We start from the raw sequence: 16,850 nt of genomic DNA on the forward strand, positions 1-16,850 counted from the left end.
TTAGTGGACCTCTTATGGATCATGCCATTGAATTCAATACGCATTCCACTTCAACTTTGTTCATATTGTGAATTTTGAAATGACTTTTTATGAAGGCCTTCAACATTCTATTTAGTTGATAGATCATTTTTTATTGATTTCTCATCTTTACACCCAATACATTCCTTCTCTTTTCCCTACTAATATGTTCATAATAGTAAAAAACAATCAATTTAAAAGAAATCTTTATTTTTCTTGCATATAAAAATTACAATTCACTTTTAATTGCACCTTCTTTTCATGCAAATTCTGATTATGCAATTATAAAGTTATTAAATTTACATATAAATAATAAATAAAAATAATAGAAAACCATTAGATTTCTTAAAATATATTAATAATTTATATGTAACTACCTAATTCAAAAGTTTAATTACATTTTAACTAGTAAACTAGGAGATACATAAATAATATTCTATTCACATAAAAAAAGTCCCCCAAAGAATTAGAGAGAATCCTTTCTACATAGCGACCCTGCATGTAAAATTACCTTCCAGAAGTCTTGGCCTGCTTTTCGCTGGGCATTTTTTCTAACCTAGTGACTGTGCACGTAAAATATGAATCAAGTTCGCGTTCTTTTGGGTTAACTAGATATAAATCCCTTCTTCCAACCGGCCAAGGAGGAAGAAGGGAAGGTGAGCAGCTCTCCATAGCAGAAATAGACAATCTTCTCGGCAGATCCAAGTAAATGGCAATCACAAATCCAGGTAAGCAAAGATAACATACTCTTTATTCCATTTCATTCTTGGATTTTATGTGGAGATAAATCTAATGTACCAGTTTGTTAAGTTGTAGATATTACTTTATATCTGAAAAACCTACAGAAAAAAGAAAGAGAGATATCTAATTAGTGAGTGCCATATGGGAGCCTGATCGTGTCATGAATACCCTTTGTATTTGATACCTGGGCGCAACCCAAGTAGGGAAAATTTGAAATTCCCTCTATTATAGACTAGACCATTCTGGCTGTTTATCTGTGAATCGGAAGCCATTATATTGTTTCAATTTTTATTGTTTATATATGCATGAAACTTGATCCTGGCGATTATGAAATTTCAATTGTAACATAGGGCTTTTCCAGTCGTTCATGTCTCTGGGACATGTCAGGACGGGCCGTAAAAGTCATCGGGCCATCCCCAATCAGGAAACGTTTGATTTTTCTTGGAAATAGTTGGCAGGGAACGGATATGGTCCAGAAAGCAAAAAAATCCGAAAACTTAAACATAGTATAAAGAAAGAGAAATTGGAAAAAAAGGTCTAAACTTGACAATTCTGCTAAATTAAAATCAATTTGGCATTCTGCTTTAGTCCAAGACTAGTAAAGCAATAGTAATTTCAATGATATCAGATTTTAATAATCCATAACTCTTGTAGTTATAGTTTCTGGATTAGATTGTTGATTCAAACACTTACAAACAATGTAATCCAGAAACTAGAGCTATTAATAATATGTTTTCCAAAATAGATTATCAATCTATCCCGTTAACAGATGCACTTATACAATGAACAAATACCATTATATTGCCTCTTCAGCACAATGACTGTCTCACACGTGGTGGTAGTTTGTAGTCTAGGTGCAGGACTGTTTATATAATATTGATGGTATGTACAATAGGAAACTGGAATATTGGGAAGTGATGGTTGGAAACTACGAATTAAAATATTAGATGCATACTGTTGTATATTCCTAATGAGGCACGAAGAATTTCATGATAGTTATAACATAAAATTCCCGTCGTGAAGACGCCCTTGTGATTCAGCTAGTTTGCATTCAGATTAGACAAAATGGAAGTATAAGCCTATAACTGCAATGATTACCTGAAGTGCTACGGATATTTGTATTTTACAACCATGCCTGTTAGAGAAGAATGAATACGAGACATACTGGAAGCTCACACTAGATGAGATTTGACTACGGATCAGGATAATAGATGATTATTTTTAGTTTTCAGCCTGTATTGTTTGCAGTGTCCTGATATCTAATGATCAGCATCAATGGAAGTGTGTGTTCACAATGTTTTATAACTCTAGAATGCTGAAGATTTTAAGGAAATTGAAAGGGTTACTCTTCATCTCCTAATCTCTCGAGAGTATTGGGCAGTGCTGCATACTGTGAAAAATGCGTCACCTTCACCACAGGTGACAAGATCAAGTTTGCTGGTATTTTTGTGCAGTGCAGTTAACCAGGTTTAAAACACAGAAATCTTGGCCAAAAAATTGGAAAACAAATTACAATGTATTAACTGTTCAAATAAAGAAAAAACTATTTTTACTTTTAATTTTATGTCAAATATAGTGCTTCTAGATAAATAGAGACATTATACATTAAGAGAAATTGCACAGTGCTTAAAAAACTATATTTTAGTTTCATCTGAGAGGGTTTACGTAAGAGCTTACAGCACACCTTAAAACAGTAGGCCATTTTGCTATGAAGCATGATCTATTAGTTTAGGAGCAGCCTTACCTTGTTTGCCTAGTACTTCATTAGGTTATATATTACAAGAAAAATCTTTATTGTTTTGTAATTCAATTTTTAAAGAGATTTTTTCTGTGTAACTTACAGAAAATTTAGAATACCGTAACTCTATACCAAAAGTGTTACATCTTCCATTGTGCTGTGGCTTTATAAATTGTTAAAAAGAGCCAAATCAAAAAATCAAAACCACTTTTTGAAGAAACTGCAAAAAACATGAGGTGGCATGACAAATTTGGCATGTCATAATTACTTAGGGTTAATTGTGGGTTTTTTGGGTGTCATACTATCAAGTACTAACAGTAGCCTCTTTCATGATTGGATCCTTCCAGTCATCTATTTTTCAGTATTTTCACTGAGAGTCAACTTTATTCTTTGAATTGTGAAGCCATTCCCTAGTCTGAATTGTGTACGATTATATGAAATTATGTACTATATACCTCCCAGGAAGAAAACCCTTTTATTACTTGATATCTGTTACAATTATAGTTTGCTTTCTATCAGAATGCACATTCCTGAGATTTCCCAAGTTCTATTACTAACTTTATAGGCATTTGCTGCATTGCAGCATTACAGTGTTGTGGTCTTGTATAATTACTTTTAATCTTACAAACGTTTACTGAACACTTTGCATGTTGTTTATTTGTGATTGTCTGTATGTACACCACAATGGATATGGTGAATGACAATGGTTCATGTCTCAGTGTAGGTGCAAGATTACTGGTTTGGCAGGTATATGTTTATGCTCAGTTGGAACTTCGATGGCAGACATTCCAGGTCACTTGTTGGCATGCTTACATTCATTCAGACTTGCTGCCTTAGCAATTCTGTTTTCTGGTGGAATTGTTTTGCAAATACTGGTCTGTGATCTTTTCTTCAACTATATTTTACATCTGATTGCATAATACATACATATTTGCAAAATGTCTTTTGTGATTAGATTTCTCTCTCACTTTTTTGGGTCTTTGTCACAATTATGTATTTCCAGGCTTGCGCTTTATACAGTAACTGGTGGCCGATGCTAACAGGTACTTTTGTGGCATTTTCTCAAGAGAAAAGCTTTATTTTCCTTGAAATTTTTGTGAATACTGTTTTGTCAATAAACTGCAGTCCCACTGAGGTAAATACTAAAGCTCGTAGCTGGATTATTTTGCAGCCATTATGTATATAATACTGCCAATGCCACTTTTATTTTTTGGAGGTGGAGATTCTTCATTTATTAATTCCACAGATGCTGGGGGGTAGGTTTCATTGTTCATATCGCAATCAAATTGTTTATATTGCAATGAAGTGTTTGTAATTATTTTTATATTTTTAAAGTTGTAGTAATGCATTAATTGACATTTCCATTTTATTTCAACCTTTTTGATTGCAGATGGGTGGATATAGCAAAATTCTTGACTGGGTTTTCTGTAATGGGCAGTATTGCAATACCTTCTATCCTAAAACATGCCGATGTTATTGGATTGGGGGCCATGTTTTTGGTATTTGCATCACTTTTTGTGTTCGGTTGTACAGCATTTTTTTATATTCGCATGAATAGTGAAGACGAGCACAGTTATGGCTACATCTGAATTTTGTAATATTTTATTGTAAGGTCAGGTGTATTTTTTCTTGAGTCACAGGGTTATCAAGGACAAAAGGAGCAGCAGTGGCCTGCTGGGCAGATTTTTATGTAATCTTGTTACATTATCTTCTGAGTGGCTTGTTTTTTGATAATGGTTTAATGAAAAACAACGATTTCATCAATCCTTTCACTTATAACTTGACTGAGATATCTACAGTCCTCCTAATTGTTAAGCACCACTTACATAATTTTTTCCATATTGTATCTCAGCACCATTAAAATATCATAGGAAGTTTGAAGGAGATAGATAGATAATAATTTCTCAGTATTGTCATTTCTGCCAATATCAGAACTTTATGGTAAGAAGAGTGGTTTTATCATGCTATTGGTGAGTGAATTTTCTCTAATTCAAGTGGCAACTTTTTGTTGATTTTGGCATGGCCACAAGAAACTCAACTCAAGCATCAAATCTGATAAAATATTCCACATGTTGACACTTCGTTTTTTATTTTGTAAGGAGTGGTAAGTTCGTACCAATGTTTCCTTGTTGATATAAGCATTTTGAATCTTGACTTAATATTGATTCTGATATATTTGAAATGCTGAAATTTTTATGCGCATGGTGGCAATGCCAATTACCATTTAGTTTTGTGCCATATTGATTTGATGTTTAAATACAATTTCATGTTGAAAAATAACTCAATCTTGTGTAAAGTTGGGCTCCTTCCCTGATTCACGATTCCTTTCCGTTTATACTCATTTGTACATTCAACCATATCTGATCCTCATATGCACATATACCCATATATTTGACATGTGTAGTCTCCCCCATATCTAGTCATTTATTACTCACATCAATATTAAAAAGCTTTTGTCCAATGTCAGTCCCCCAATGTGTGGAGTCAAACCCCAAAATTGAAACATTCAAATTCAAATAGTACTGATTACTTCCTATATTATTCCCTTGGTATATGTTTCACTTGATTGTTGCCTTGTACTAGATCTGACTTGGTACTTATATAGCCCGACAATTGCTATGCATTAGTATCTAGAAGCATTCGATATGCATATGTTATTCTATATCCAAAATTCATCAAAGATCCTATCCATCAAAGAGAAGAATCATTCGAGGGACACTTCACTTTGGGACACTTAAAGAACCTAATTCTGCAACAAACTATTTTCGGACATTTGCATGACTGAAAGAGTTGCTGTCTTCAATCATTTCCATTACCGTAAAACTTGTCTAAACATGGGGGTTAACCTAGGAAAACATAACTCTTCTGTTTTTGTGATTGCCCTATGATATTTTAAATATTGCCAGTCCTTGACAGTCAAGGAAGAGCAAAGAATTTGGCAAATCAGAAGTCAGAAGTGCCGGTTTTACCAGATTGAATTTGCTTACAATTAATTATTAAAAATAGGATTATTTTTTTACACCCTTTTATTACTTCTGACCAAAATTCATATATTAATCCAGGTCAATCTATATGCTTCTGCATGTGTATTTTATAATTAGCCTAGATTAATGTTAGAGTAAGGTTATTTTCCTTTATGATATTCTAAGATACCGATTTGTCCAGGTAACTCCTGGAAGTGGAAGCGGAAGTGGGTGGATTCCCAGAAGCCAACCACATGCTCCAAGCACATTATTAATCACATCTAGAAAGCAATGCATGCTTTCTGAATTCGCAGGTGTAGAAACACAATATGTATCGAATTTTCTTTGGTGAGCTTTGTCTTACACTCCATGTGCCTCAAATAGAGAGCTTCCTCCCAATTACAATGGCCCTTGTGCAGAGGCATGAAACATAATAGTCTTCGCTAAACAAAAAACTAGTTATTGCGATCTAACTCCATTAATGGAGCATAGTAGCAACAATGAGTACACTTGGGTGGCGGGTACATAAAAAAGGTGGCAGATTGGACTCAACCCATCGTGCACCTTCTAGCTTTCTCCATTGCTTTCCAACATTGTGCAGGTGATGGGAAACTTAAATCACTGCAAATAGTATGTAGAAGATGTGATATTATAAACGGTGTCTTCCATGCCAAATAGCACCCTTCTCTCAGATAGGTGGTGACATTATTAAATCTGACATATTATATATGCTTCCTCCCACATCCGCATCCAGTTTTTTTTGTTCCCGCATCCTGCATTTGCTTCCCGAATCCACATTGAATTGGTAACTTAGATGGTATTATATGAGAGGTATTTTTTTGGATTCATAAATTACAGTAGAAATAATTTCAAAATTTCTGAACCCAAAACTGAAATTTGTCAGGAATAGTGTGTCACTGTTGTCAAGTTTAATGTTTATAAGAAATATGATAAAGATTACATATGATAATACTGTGAAAATCTTGTGTTTGTTTGAAAGTTGAAACATGTCTTCCAAGATCTTCCAGATGTTTTCTACCTTGTATGGTCGACATTTTGACATTAAAGATTTTATTGTCTGATGATGTCATATGAGGTCACCAGTTGCAGAGCTTCATTTCCACAGCAAAATTTTAGAGTAGAATTAATTTAAAGAATCACGTAATTCAGAAATCTTGACCGATTCTTTATTTGTACTGAAGTATTTATTTTTTGGTGAATCTGATGACAATTTAAAATACTTCCATTATCCCTTAAGATATTTTTATGTTTTATTATTATTATTTTTTGATTGATAATTAGCAGGTTTGGTCCTACACCCACTATATTGTATATAAGGATTTTACGTTTAGTTTTTTTCCCTGTGAAGTGCCAAAAAATACTTCATGCATACAATTCGGATATTTGTTATTCATCTTCGATAGCTAAATTTTAATTAACTTTATAATCAGTGACTTAGAATCAAAATTTCTTCACACTGTTCTTTCTTTCTGGTTAGTTTCTTGACTATGGTGTCGCCATTGTCGTTGGGTAAGAGGGCTCTGCATCTTCCTTTGCTTTAACCACCTTTGGCTCCTGCAGCATGTCCTTCACAAACTATGGGTTTGAACCACCCCCTGCCAAATGGAACCCTGATCAAATTTGGGTTGAACCTGACCAGTATTTCGAACTCGTTCGAACCCAGACGTGGTTTTTAGGGCAAACCAGCGAACCCAGGTAACTAAGAATAAATGTGCTGTGGCTCCAAAATTGCCTTTCTTCATCCACTGGATTCTCTGAATGGAAGCATATAGGATTTAGCCATTAAACAAAGTAGCATTCATCATTAATTTTGAGGTCAGTCACTTATGGTGTTGTGCAACATGGCTAATTATTTTAGGAATATCACAAATAGTTGGCAGTCCAAAGAGGCCAGTCACTTATGGATGTCGTGCAATGTGGCTATTAAGTTAAGGAATATCACAAATATTTGGCAGTCCAAACCATGTCCCTCAAGGAAACCAGCCACTTACATTTCAACACATTTCTATGTTAACAAAACCAGGCTTCAGAAAAATGTTGCCAAGAGCTATTGTCTCCAGTGGCATTCCTTGTAAATGCAGTGCTAAGTGTTTCATATTCTTCATTCCACAGGGCCTCAAACTTGGAGAGCGGATGTTTGATATTCTTCATTCCAAAGGGCGACATTCATGATCTCTGGAGATTCATCTAGTTCCAGTGGTCCAGTAGCATTTGGGGACATCAAATTAAACTTTGATGAAGCTTCCTGGGGTAAGATTTCATTGGTCAGATTTTTTCTTTGGTGCATTTGTTGCAACTCCTTTTTCAGGGGGAGTAACAGCCATAGTTGTATGGTCAAAGATTTTATTGGTTAGGTTTTAACTTTTCCCTTCTCTGTGCTCTCTAGTAACTCCTTTTTCAGGGAGAGTAACATTCATAGTTGTATGGTTGAGTAGTATTGTTATTTACACTATTCAGTGGCTACTATACATTTCAGTGCTGCAAATAAATTATCTTCCAATATTAAAACCTTATTTTATGAAAACCAATAATTTGTGACTCCCATATATCTGCAATCTTGCTTTGCCATAAAAAATGGAATTTCGAATCATCTGCCAATCTCCATAGGTCCTTGTGCAGCTATTGCTGCATTTGTTCTGCCCCTTTTTATATCTTTCCTTTTAGACAATTCATTCATGGTGCAGGAGCACCCAGGCATACGAGTAATCAGCACTAACCAAAAAGAATATAAGCTTTCAGTCTTTGTTAGTCTTTGTTTGTTTGACATCTCTTGGCCTTGCAAAGATCAATGTTCATCAAGATCATCCTTTAAGGTGTTGTCAAAACAATGAATTTAAGTGTTGGTTTAGATAAAGACATTCACCAAAGCATTTTGGAAGCGGATTTATAATTCAGATGTTGTAATTACCGCTGCCTGTGCAAAATAACTATGCAGAAAATGGAGCTTTGTTACAGCATATGGTCATCCATCAAGCAATACTTACCATTGAAATGTTCTTGTGAATCGGTCTATATGCAAATGTGGTAGCACAAAACAAGGGACATGAAATGTTTTACTAGATCCTTAAATAGATGTTGTTCATAGAATGCAGTAAGTGTAGGGCATGCACAAGGCATTAGGAACTTTTAAACAAGTGGAAAGTTGATCAGTCAATACCTATTGACTGGCAAACATGAGCACAGTATTAACAGATGAATGAAAAAAATAAAAGAATGAGAGACATATATCAAGCCTAACGTGGTTTCACTTGTTCCTCAGCTTCTGTTATTTGAAGTAACTGTCAATTCCAAATTGGTTTCTGTTATGTTTTTCGCATATGAAGGAGGTATGAGTTTGTGGTTTCTGAAGGCAAGTAGCATATGAAAACATTCGATGCAGCTTTTGATTAGGTAGAGGAAGGTTAAAAAATGTGAGATTAATTGCAGCATCCTGTAAAATGAATTGAAGGGTTGCAAAGGCTAGACAAAACGACATAAAGAAGGCCAAAAGGAAAGAGAGTGCGAAACAATGAAGGCTATTTAATATATGTATCACGTGGATCGACCTAAGAGGAGACTGCAAGCCATTGAGAAGAAAGAGATTTGGTGTTGGTTGTGTAGATAAGAGGAGTGCGTAGAAGCTTAGAGGCATGGGAAGAAACATTAAACAGAAAGGTGGCTGTAGATTGTGAAAACAGAGTTTGGTCTGTTGCCAATGTACAATAGAGTGGTATTGGTTTGTGGAAACTATTTATAGAGGAAATTGTCTACTGCTTGCAAGGCCATAGAGAGGCCAATAATTGTGATTTTTATTTCTTAGCAGATTTATCGTAAATAAAAGCTCTCACTTTTTGCAATCTAATTGATTAGTGTTATTTTAATGAGGATTGCTTGCAGATGTAATAGCACTGACACAATGTTTGGTACGTGTTTTCCGAATGGCAGCAACCTCAGCAACCTCTTATTTATAATGAGAAAAGGCTAAGAAGAGACATGTCCCGTGAACTATTCGTTAATTTGGCAATTAATATAATAATAAGTATAATCATAGTTATATATATATATATATATATATATATATATATATATATATTTCTCTCATATAATAAACTTGTATCTCGTATGTAATTATATCTCATATATAATTATTATTAGTCATAGGTTTATCCGATTAAAGCTACCAAACATCAACACTCTCTCTTAGCTAGGGAGGATAAACACACGTATTACCTCAAAGTAATATCAAGTTAGCAAGATTAAGGATATCTTTGATAAAAACTTATCCATCATTTTGATATCACATTTGATATCAAGAGTATTGGTCTCCCAAAAATTCAACATAGGATATTCACCAAATACTCAATAAGGTTTAATATCACATCTAATATCATGAGTATCAGTCTCCTAGAATACATGATATTCGCCAATTACTCAAAAAAAAGTTTGATATCCCATCTGATATCATGAGTATTGGCCTCCCAGAATATCAATGATATTCACCAAATCCTTTTTGAGTAATGGCCTTCCAGAATGTTGAGATGCAAGATATTCACCAAATACTGTGAGTAATGGCCTTTTATAACATCAAGTTTTGTGATATTCACCAAGTAATTTGTGAGTGATGGCCTTCCATAACATCAAGATACGTGATGTTCGCCAAGTACTCTGTGTAATGGCCTTCCATATCAATACACATAACATTCACTATGTACTGAAAAAATGCTTATAAGGTATGTGCACACACATTTTCATATTGCTTACCATATAGACATCCACCATGCAAAGTATAATCTATCATAATCTGCATAGACATCATAAGATATCCATGATAATGGAAAATTAAGTTATTGTAAGATCATTAGCTTTCAACAACTTCTATAACTACAAGTGATAATCATTTGGAAGTTGTCACTTCCTAATGGTGTACACAGGGGTTAGGCTCATTAAATCATGTAGTCACACGCATGATACCAAAAACATACATGAAATCAAAACTCCCTCTCATTTTGATATGATCAGAATCTTCAAAGATCAATTGAAACATATCCTCTATCTGCTCCTTCAGACAGATGTGTCAGGCTCCCTCTGAACATCAATCTTCTGAGCTACTTTACCTTTGAAGAATTGTCAAACTCCCTCTGAATATTAGTCTCCATTTTCCTGCAATATTATTTTAGGAGGAAAAGATCAAGGCACATAGCTCTCATAGAAAATCACTTTTAATAATCAAGTTTATAATATTAATGTCACATTAAATATCATAGCACTTGTACCTATGTTTATTATCTCATTAGAGTAGAGAAACTTATTTCATAATTATTAATCCCAATATATATCACATATACTTGTTAGTTTCATTAATAAATTGAAAACTTCTTGTTAATGTCACACATGATAGTCGAAGGTGACCAATTTCATAAATCTATATTCACTAATTTCTCATAAGAAATAAGCAATTAATACTAACCTCATAACTTCATAAGATAAATATTCCTATAAATGGTACAACTTATATATTCACTTCCCTGTCGCAATTTTGTGGCATAGTTTAATGAATCAAGGCACACCTTTTGGTTTAATGCAATAGTTATCATCATGTATATCACATTTTGGTAAACATTTCTACTTACTTCTTATTGGCCTTTATTGGCCACCTCTATGCTTGTCTCCCTTGTCGTTTTAATGAGTTCCTTACTGTAAGGTGGTGGCACTCAGATTATTTTATTCGCTGTCCTATTTCCTTATTTCTTCGTTATGTATATTGCTGCGTACCTTGAGTATGGAACACGTATGTCTTGGAACCATGCGACTAACATTTGCGTGTCTATCACTCCCATCTGCAGATGTATCTCTTATCTTTATCATTGTGGTATTTGTTTTTGTTAAACAAAGTCTCTGAAGAAGTCTGAGCACGGAGGAAATGAGTGCATGTGAAATAACAGAACTCCGCCTTTACAAGACCAGTTATCTATAATTTTCATGCAGTCTTCGATCAAGGTTCACCCATCAATTTCAGTGGTCTTCCATCTAATGCTTTGATCGCATTTGGGTGGAATCACATGATCAAGATAATCTATGCATCTGTGATTTTAGTGGGCCACTGACTTGGCACTCCTATGTTTAGATTAAAATCTGTATCTAATATGGATGACCATTGTTTGACGCCTCCCAAACTGGAGAATGTTTACAATCATGCAGTATTTCCTTTATTTTAATATCCTCGTACCATATCGGGTCTGTGATGTTAACAAGTATCTGTTGCATTCAACTTTATTCCATTGAGAATATAATGTTGGTACTCACTAACTTTTGCGGCTAAGGCAAAGTCCACCCAATCAAGAAACAAACTTCGCAAATGTCCTAGCTTCGATATAGTTTGCTGAAGTATTTACCCTGTACTCTAAATTCTTCATGTTTGTGCTTGCATCCATGATATTCCTTCGAGGGCCATGCACAGACCATAGCCCAAGCACCAACAGTGCAAGATTCCCACAATTGGAGAAGAGGGGTCACATGGGAGATTAATTGAAATTAGTTGTGATCAATTAGGGCATTCAGCATATCTTGTGAATATCCTTCTTGAAGCTTTTTCACTCATTATATAATATGCTGTAACTGTTCTTTTCTTTGCAAGTATCTCCCCGAACTATCTTCTATCACTAGATGAGGACTCATGGCATATTCATAAAATCCATACGACAGTCAAACAGTGCACTCACTATAAAATAATTATGTCTTTGTAAAGTTGTAGTTTCCAAAATATCTCTTTTTGTGATGTCACTTTAAGGAATCAATTTTTAGAAGATCTTAAATATATTTACCGATGTGTATACATATCCTCCAATTCCAACTCCTGTTGATTTTTCCTTAACAAGTCTTTACAAATTCTAATGGGTCATTTGGAGATGTCAGAAGAGCTTGTTGAACATTGTCCAAATCTGCCCAGATGCTCCATAATGGCTGAGGGTCCACTGCATTATAGTTGCTGTTCAACTTGGCAAGATATATAAAAATAGTTCTATATTCAGAATAATTCCTTCGTTTTTTTCTATTCGATTTACATCTGCAATTAGGCTTTGATACCATGTTATTTTTATGAGGATCGCTTGCAGATGTAATAGCACTGCCATAATGTTTGGTATGTGTTTTCTTAATGGCAGCAACCTCTTATTTATAATGAGAAAAGGCTAAGAAGAGATTTGTCCCTTCATGGGACATGTCTATTCGTTAATTTGAAAATTAATATAATAATAAATATAATCATAGTTATATGTATATATATATATATATATATATATATATATATATGTAATTCTCTCATATAATAAACTTATATCTAATTTTATTTCATATATAATTATATATAGTCATAGGTTTATTTGACCGAAGCTATCAAATGTCAACAATTAGGAGCAGAGTTTGTTTTTTGCAAGTGGTTGCAATAGTTTGTATTCAAGATTTGTTTCATAAGGCAGGAGGGAGGTTTGCTCCTGCATCAAATGGTATCAGAGCCAATAGTTTTGAGTGCGTGGACTGATCGCCAACTGTGAGGCAGTCTACACCAGGATTTATGGGTGACTATTAGAGAGTTGTGTAAACCAATTGCAGACTATGAGGCAGCTTGCACTTTAGGAGTGAAGCGGTTGTGGGGACTCAGAAGGATTGTTGTGGGTGTGTGGAGTCTCGATCAAGCCGTCGAGAAAGGTAAATGCGTGATGAGAAATTACAGCAGTTGAGATGATGAGTCCGAGGAAGATGACAATATGGGTCGTGTGGAGGCCTGTATTGATTGCGTTTGTGGAACAAAATTGGGATAAGAGTTGTGGGATGTGGAGATTATATAAAAAGTTGCAGCTAGAAAGCGAAGGATGCGATAGCAACCCACACAGAAGATATAGTTGCAGGAGACTAGACATGGATGTAGTGGATGAGCATGAGACCGATATATTGCAAGAGGAAGATTCGTGGGGACATTTTTTTGCAATCGAACATGAGTTCACAAAATTAGTTTGAGCTTCACTCACAAAATTTTCTTGCCCAGTGTGTCTGGTGCAGGAGCACCTGGGAATAAGTGTAATCAGCACCAACCAAAAAGAATTCAAGTTTTCAATTTGTGCTAGTCTTTGTTTGACATCTCTCGGCCTTTTACAAAGATCAAGGTCGATCAAGATAATCCTATGCCACTGTCAAAACAATGAATTTAAGTGTTGAAAGACATTCACCAAAGCATATTGGAAGTAAATTTATTAATCAGATTTGTAATTACAGCTGCCAGTGCAAAAAAAAGGTATGCAAAAAATGGAGCGTTGTTACAGCATACGGTCATCCGTTAAGGAATACTGATCATTGAAAATGTTCTGGCAGGTATATATGCAAATGTGCAGCATTAAAAGCAGATCCTTGAAGAGATGTTCGCAGAATGCAATAATTGTAGGACATTCATGAGGCATTAGGAACCTATAAACCAGTGGAAAGTCAATCAGTTAATACCTATTGACTGGCAAATATGAGCATAGTTCATTAACATATGAATGCAATGAGAAAAAATATAAATATGAGAGGATATTTGTCAAGCCTAACGTGGTTTCACTTGTTCCTCAGCTTCTTTGATTTGAAGTAGTATTCATTTCGAATTGGTCTCCATTATTTCTATTTTTGCATATGAGGGAGGTACGAATTGGGTTTATTTAAAGGCAAGTAGCATTTTTTTTCGCTGCAGCTTTTGGTTTGGTTGAGGAAGGTTAAAAGGCATGTCAGATTAATTGCAACGTGTAAGATGAATTGAAGTGTTGCACAGGCTAGATAGAGATATCAAAGAAGTGCAAAAGGAAAGTGAGTGCAAAACAATGAAAGGCTATTTAATATAGATAAGCTGAAGAGGAGAATGTGAACAATTGAGAAGAAAGAGAAGATGGTGTGGGTTGCGGAGATAAGAGGAGTGCGTAGAAGCTCAAAGGCACGGGAAGAGACATCAAACAGCAAGGTGGCTGGAGGTTTGAAAACAGAGTTTGCGTTGCGGCCACAGTAGAATAGAATGGTGTGGTTTTGTGGAAAGTATTTATAGAGGAAATTATCTGCAGTAAGGCTATAGAGAGGCCAATAAGGGCGGGGTCCCATGGAGGGGGACTTCCTAAAATTTTCAAGTGACATCCAAAATTGAAGGAAGTGGAGAGTTAATTTTTCTTCTAATACTTTTAAATAAAGAAACATATATTTAAAATATATTTTTTTGTGTTGAGAAGAAATAGGAAAATTTGATTTTCTTTCTAAACTATTATTGGGAGAGCAATGCAAATTTTGGAAATATTTTCCGAAGCTGGTGGAGCTAATTCTAGTCCCACCCTTTTTTTTTCTCAAATGTGCATAGCCCTAAAATGTACGAGTTCCTATTTTCTTGGGCAGGATTCTAATGTTTCCTGTAGCAATTTTCATTTTTCTTCATGGAACCTTTCATTCCTATAAAATAGAAGCAATTGTATTTTTTAATTGTCAGCTGATTTATTGGAAATAAAAGCTTTCTTGTTGCAATCTAATTGATTTGGAGCAGAGTTTGGTTTTTGCAAGTGTTAGCAATAGTTCGTTTTCAAGATTCTTTTGTAAGGCAGGAGGGAGGTTTTTTTCTGCATCATTTAATTTTTTTTTTATAGAGGGTTTCGGAACTCAATTCGGGGGCTCATACATGCACCTTTTCAGCTTAGAGCCAAGGATTGAGGGGCATCCACACTGTCAAAATCACTCAGAATACGATCCCGACCTCATCCTTATGATGTTGGGCCTTGCACTGAGCAAGACTTGGTCTACTGGTGTCAGTTTCTGCGAAAGGGCTTAGTTTATTTGAATTTGTCAAGTTCATTGCTTTAACCAATTGTTTTTAGCATTTATTATTTTAATATTCTATTTAAACCAATTGTTTTTAGCATTTATTATTTTAATATTCTATTTAAGATCTTTATCCTATTTTAAGTTTTTATGCTACGGTTGTATTCGCATTTCTTATAAGCTTTACTTGGTACTGATCCAAAGTGAATGTATTTCTGGTAACTATTTATTGTGCAAATTGTCTATGTAGGGATTATACACCGTTGATTATATATAATAATTGATTTAAAAATTCAAATATCTCAAAATATAACATTAAAAAAAACCAAATAATTAAAAAATGCAGTCAATGATACACTCTGATCCACCTGGACATGTTCATCACTATCACCTCGTCAATGGAAAGTCTGCGAAAACCTTTACTGGTTGGAAACTTAAATGCTTGTTTTGAAAATGCAAATGAGACCCTTTGATGCTTAGTCATTACACATTTCATGTTTTGCGAGGATAAAAAGAACAACTTAAGCTTATCTAAATAGATTTAAACAATAAATAAGACATCAGAATTAAATAATAATAAACCGGGTGATATAAATAAATATTAGGTAAAAGAATTGAGATATGATAAAAGGTTGTTGGTTATTGTATATTCTCTTGTAGATAACTCACAATGAGTAGATTCAATTTTTTTTATATTGGATCATTAATGTGTGTGAGGTCACTAATTTACTTGTGAATTTTGTTTTATCTATTGGCATGACTTTATTTTCTTGTATGTGGTTCTATGCTTGCTGATATTTATTCCTAAAATTTTAAGACACTTAAGACACAAAACATATATCGTGGTTGTGTGACTTCAAGTGTTGTGTAATATCTTTTAATTGTAAGGAGGTTATGATTATTGAAGCAACTTACCACACAAAACCTTAATAAGAGAATATGCAAATCTTTTAGATGTGATTGTAATTTGTTACAAAAATAATTAAAATAAAATATATATTACTATGTAAATTTCAGTTTTTATAATGTACTTGTAAACTTTAACAAGAGTTTGTGTACAAATTTAAATATCATTATAGTGCAAAACATGATTATATAGATCTAAAAGTAGATCATAAAATGAAGGTGCAAATTATAATGAATGCTGGAACCTTTAGGAGCTCTATTTAATTTCCTTGTACTTAAGAATTTGTCATAGTTCATCCTATGTGTTATTTATCAACTCCAAAGTAATCTTTTCTATTTTTATCTTATACAATCTTTGGAAAAATCTATCATAATATCCTTTATAATATATGTCTTACATTTGCAAGAGAATGATCTTTTAACAATTAACAAATCATTTTTCAAGGTATCAACATGGGGCAACAGTGTCAACTTAAAATTTAATGTCCATAAATGTTAAACAAGTATAAAAATTTATATTCAATCGATAAATATATTTATGAATTGTTAAAGCTGAGACACCTTAATTCCCAACACCCCCCTTGTCATCCATAGAGTCCAAACACATGAGTCTAATTAATGAATCTACCATCTACATCTCTCATAAAATGATATTGCATCTCAAT

At 34.1% G+C, this 16,850-nt stretch overlaps 1 protein-coding gene across 3 annotated transcripts; it reads left to right on the forward strand.

Moving 5' to 3' along the window:
• The first annotated feature begins 596 nt into the window (after positions 1-596).
• On the forward strand, positions 597-4,261 carry LOC149537705 (vacuolar protein sorting-associated protein 55 homolog). Of its 3 annotated transcripts, none has more exons than XM_089799081.1 (5): positions 597-746; positions 3,217-3,372; positions 3,501-3,540; positions 3,669-3,753; positions 3,888-4,261. In XM_089799081.1, the coding sequence occupies exons 2-5, from the start codon at positions 3,274-3,276 to the stop codon at positions 4,084-4,086; spliced, it is 423 nt and encodes a 140-aa protein (XP_089655207.1). In that variant the 5' UTR covers positions 597-746; positions 3,217-3,273; the 3' UTR covers positions 4,087-4,261. The 3 variants fall into 3 exon arrangements, with proteins under 3 accessions (XP_089655207.1, XP_089655208.1, XP_089655209.1); XM_089799082.1 differs by having other exon boundaries at positions 610-746; positions 3,222-3,372; XM_089799083.1 differs by lacking the exon at positions 597-746 and adding an exon at positions 843-958 and having other exon boundaries at positions 3,222-3,372.
• The last annotated feature ends 12,589 nt before the right edge of the window (positions 4,262-16,850 follow it).

This window comes from Cupressus sempervirens, chromosome 9 (genome assembly GCF_028749045.1).
Source record: "Cupressus sempervirens isolate cs-2001-9-10 chromosome 9, ASM2874904v1, whole genome shotgun sequence".
NCBI classification, from domain to species: domain Eukaryota; kingdom Viridiplantae; phylum Streptophyta; class Pinopsida; order Cupressales; family Cupressaceae; genus Cupressus; species Cupressus sempervirens.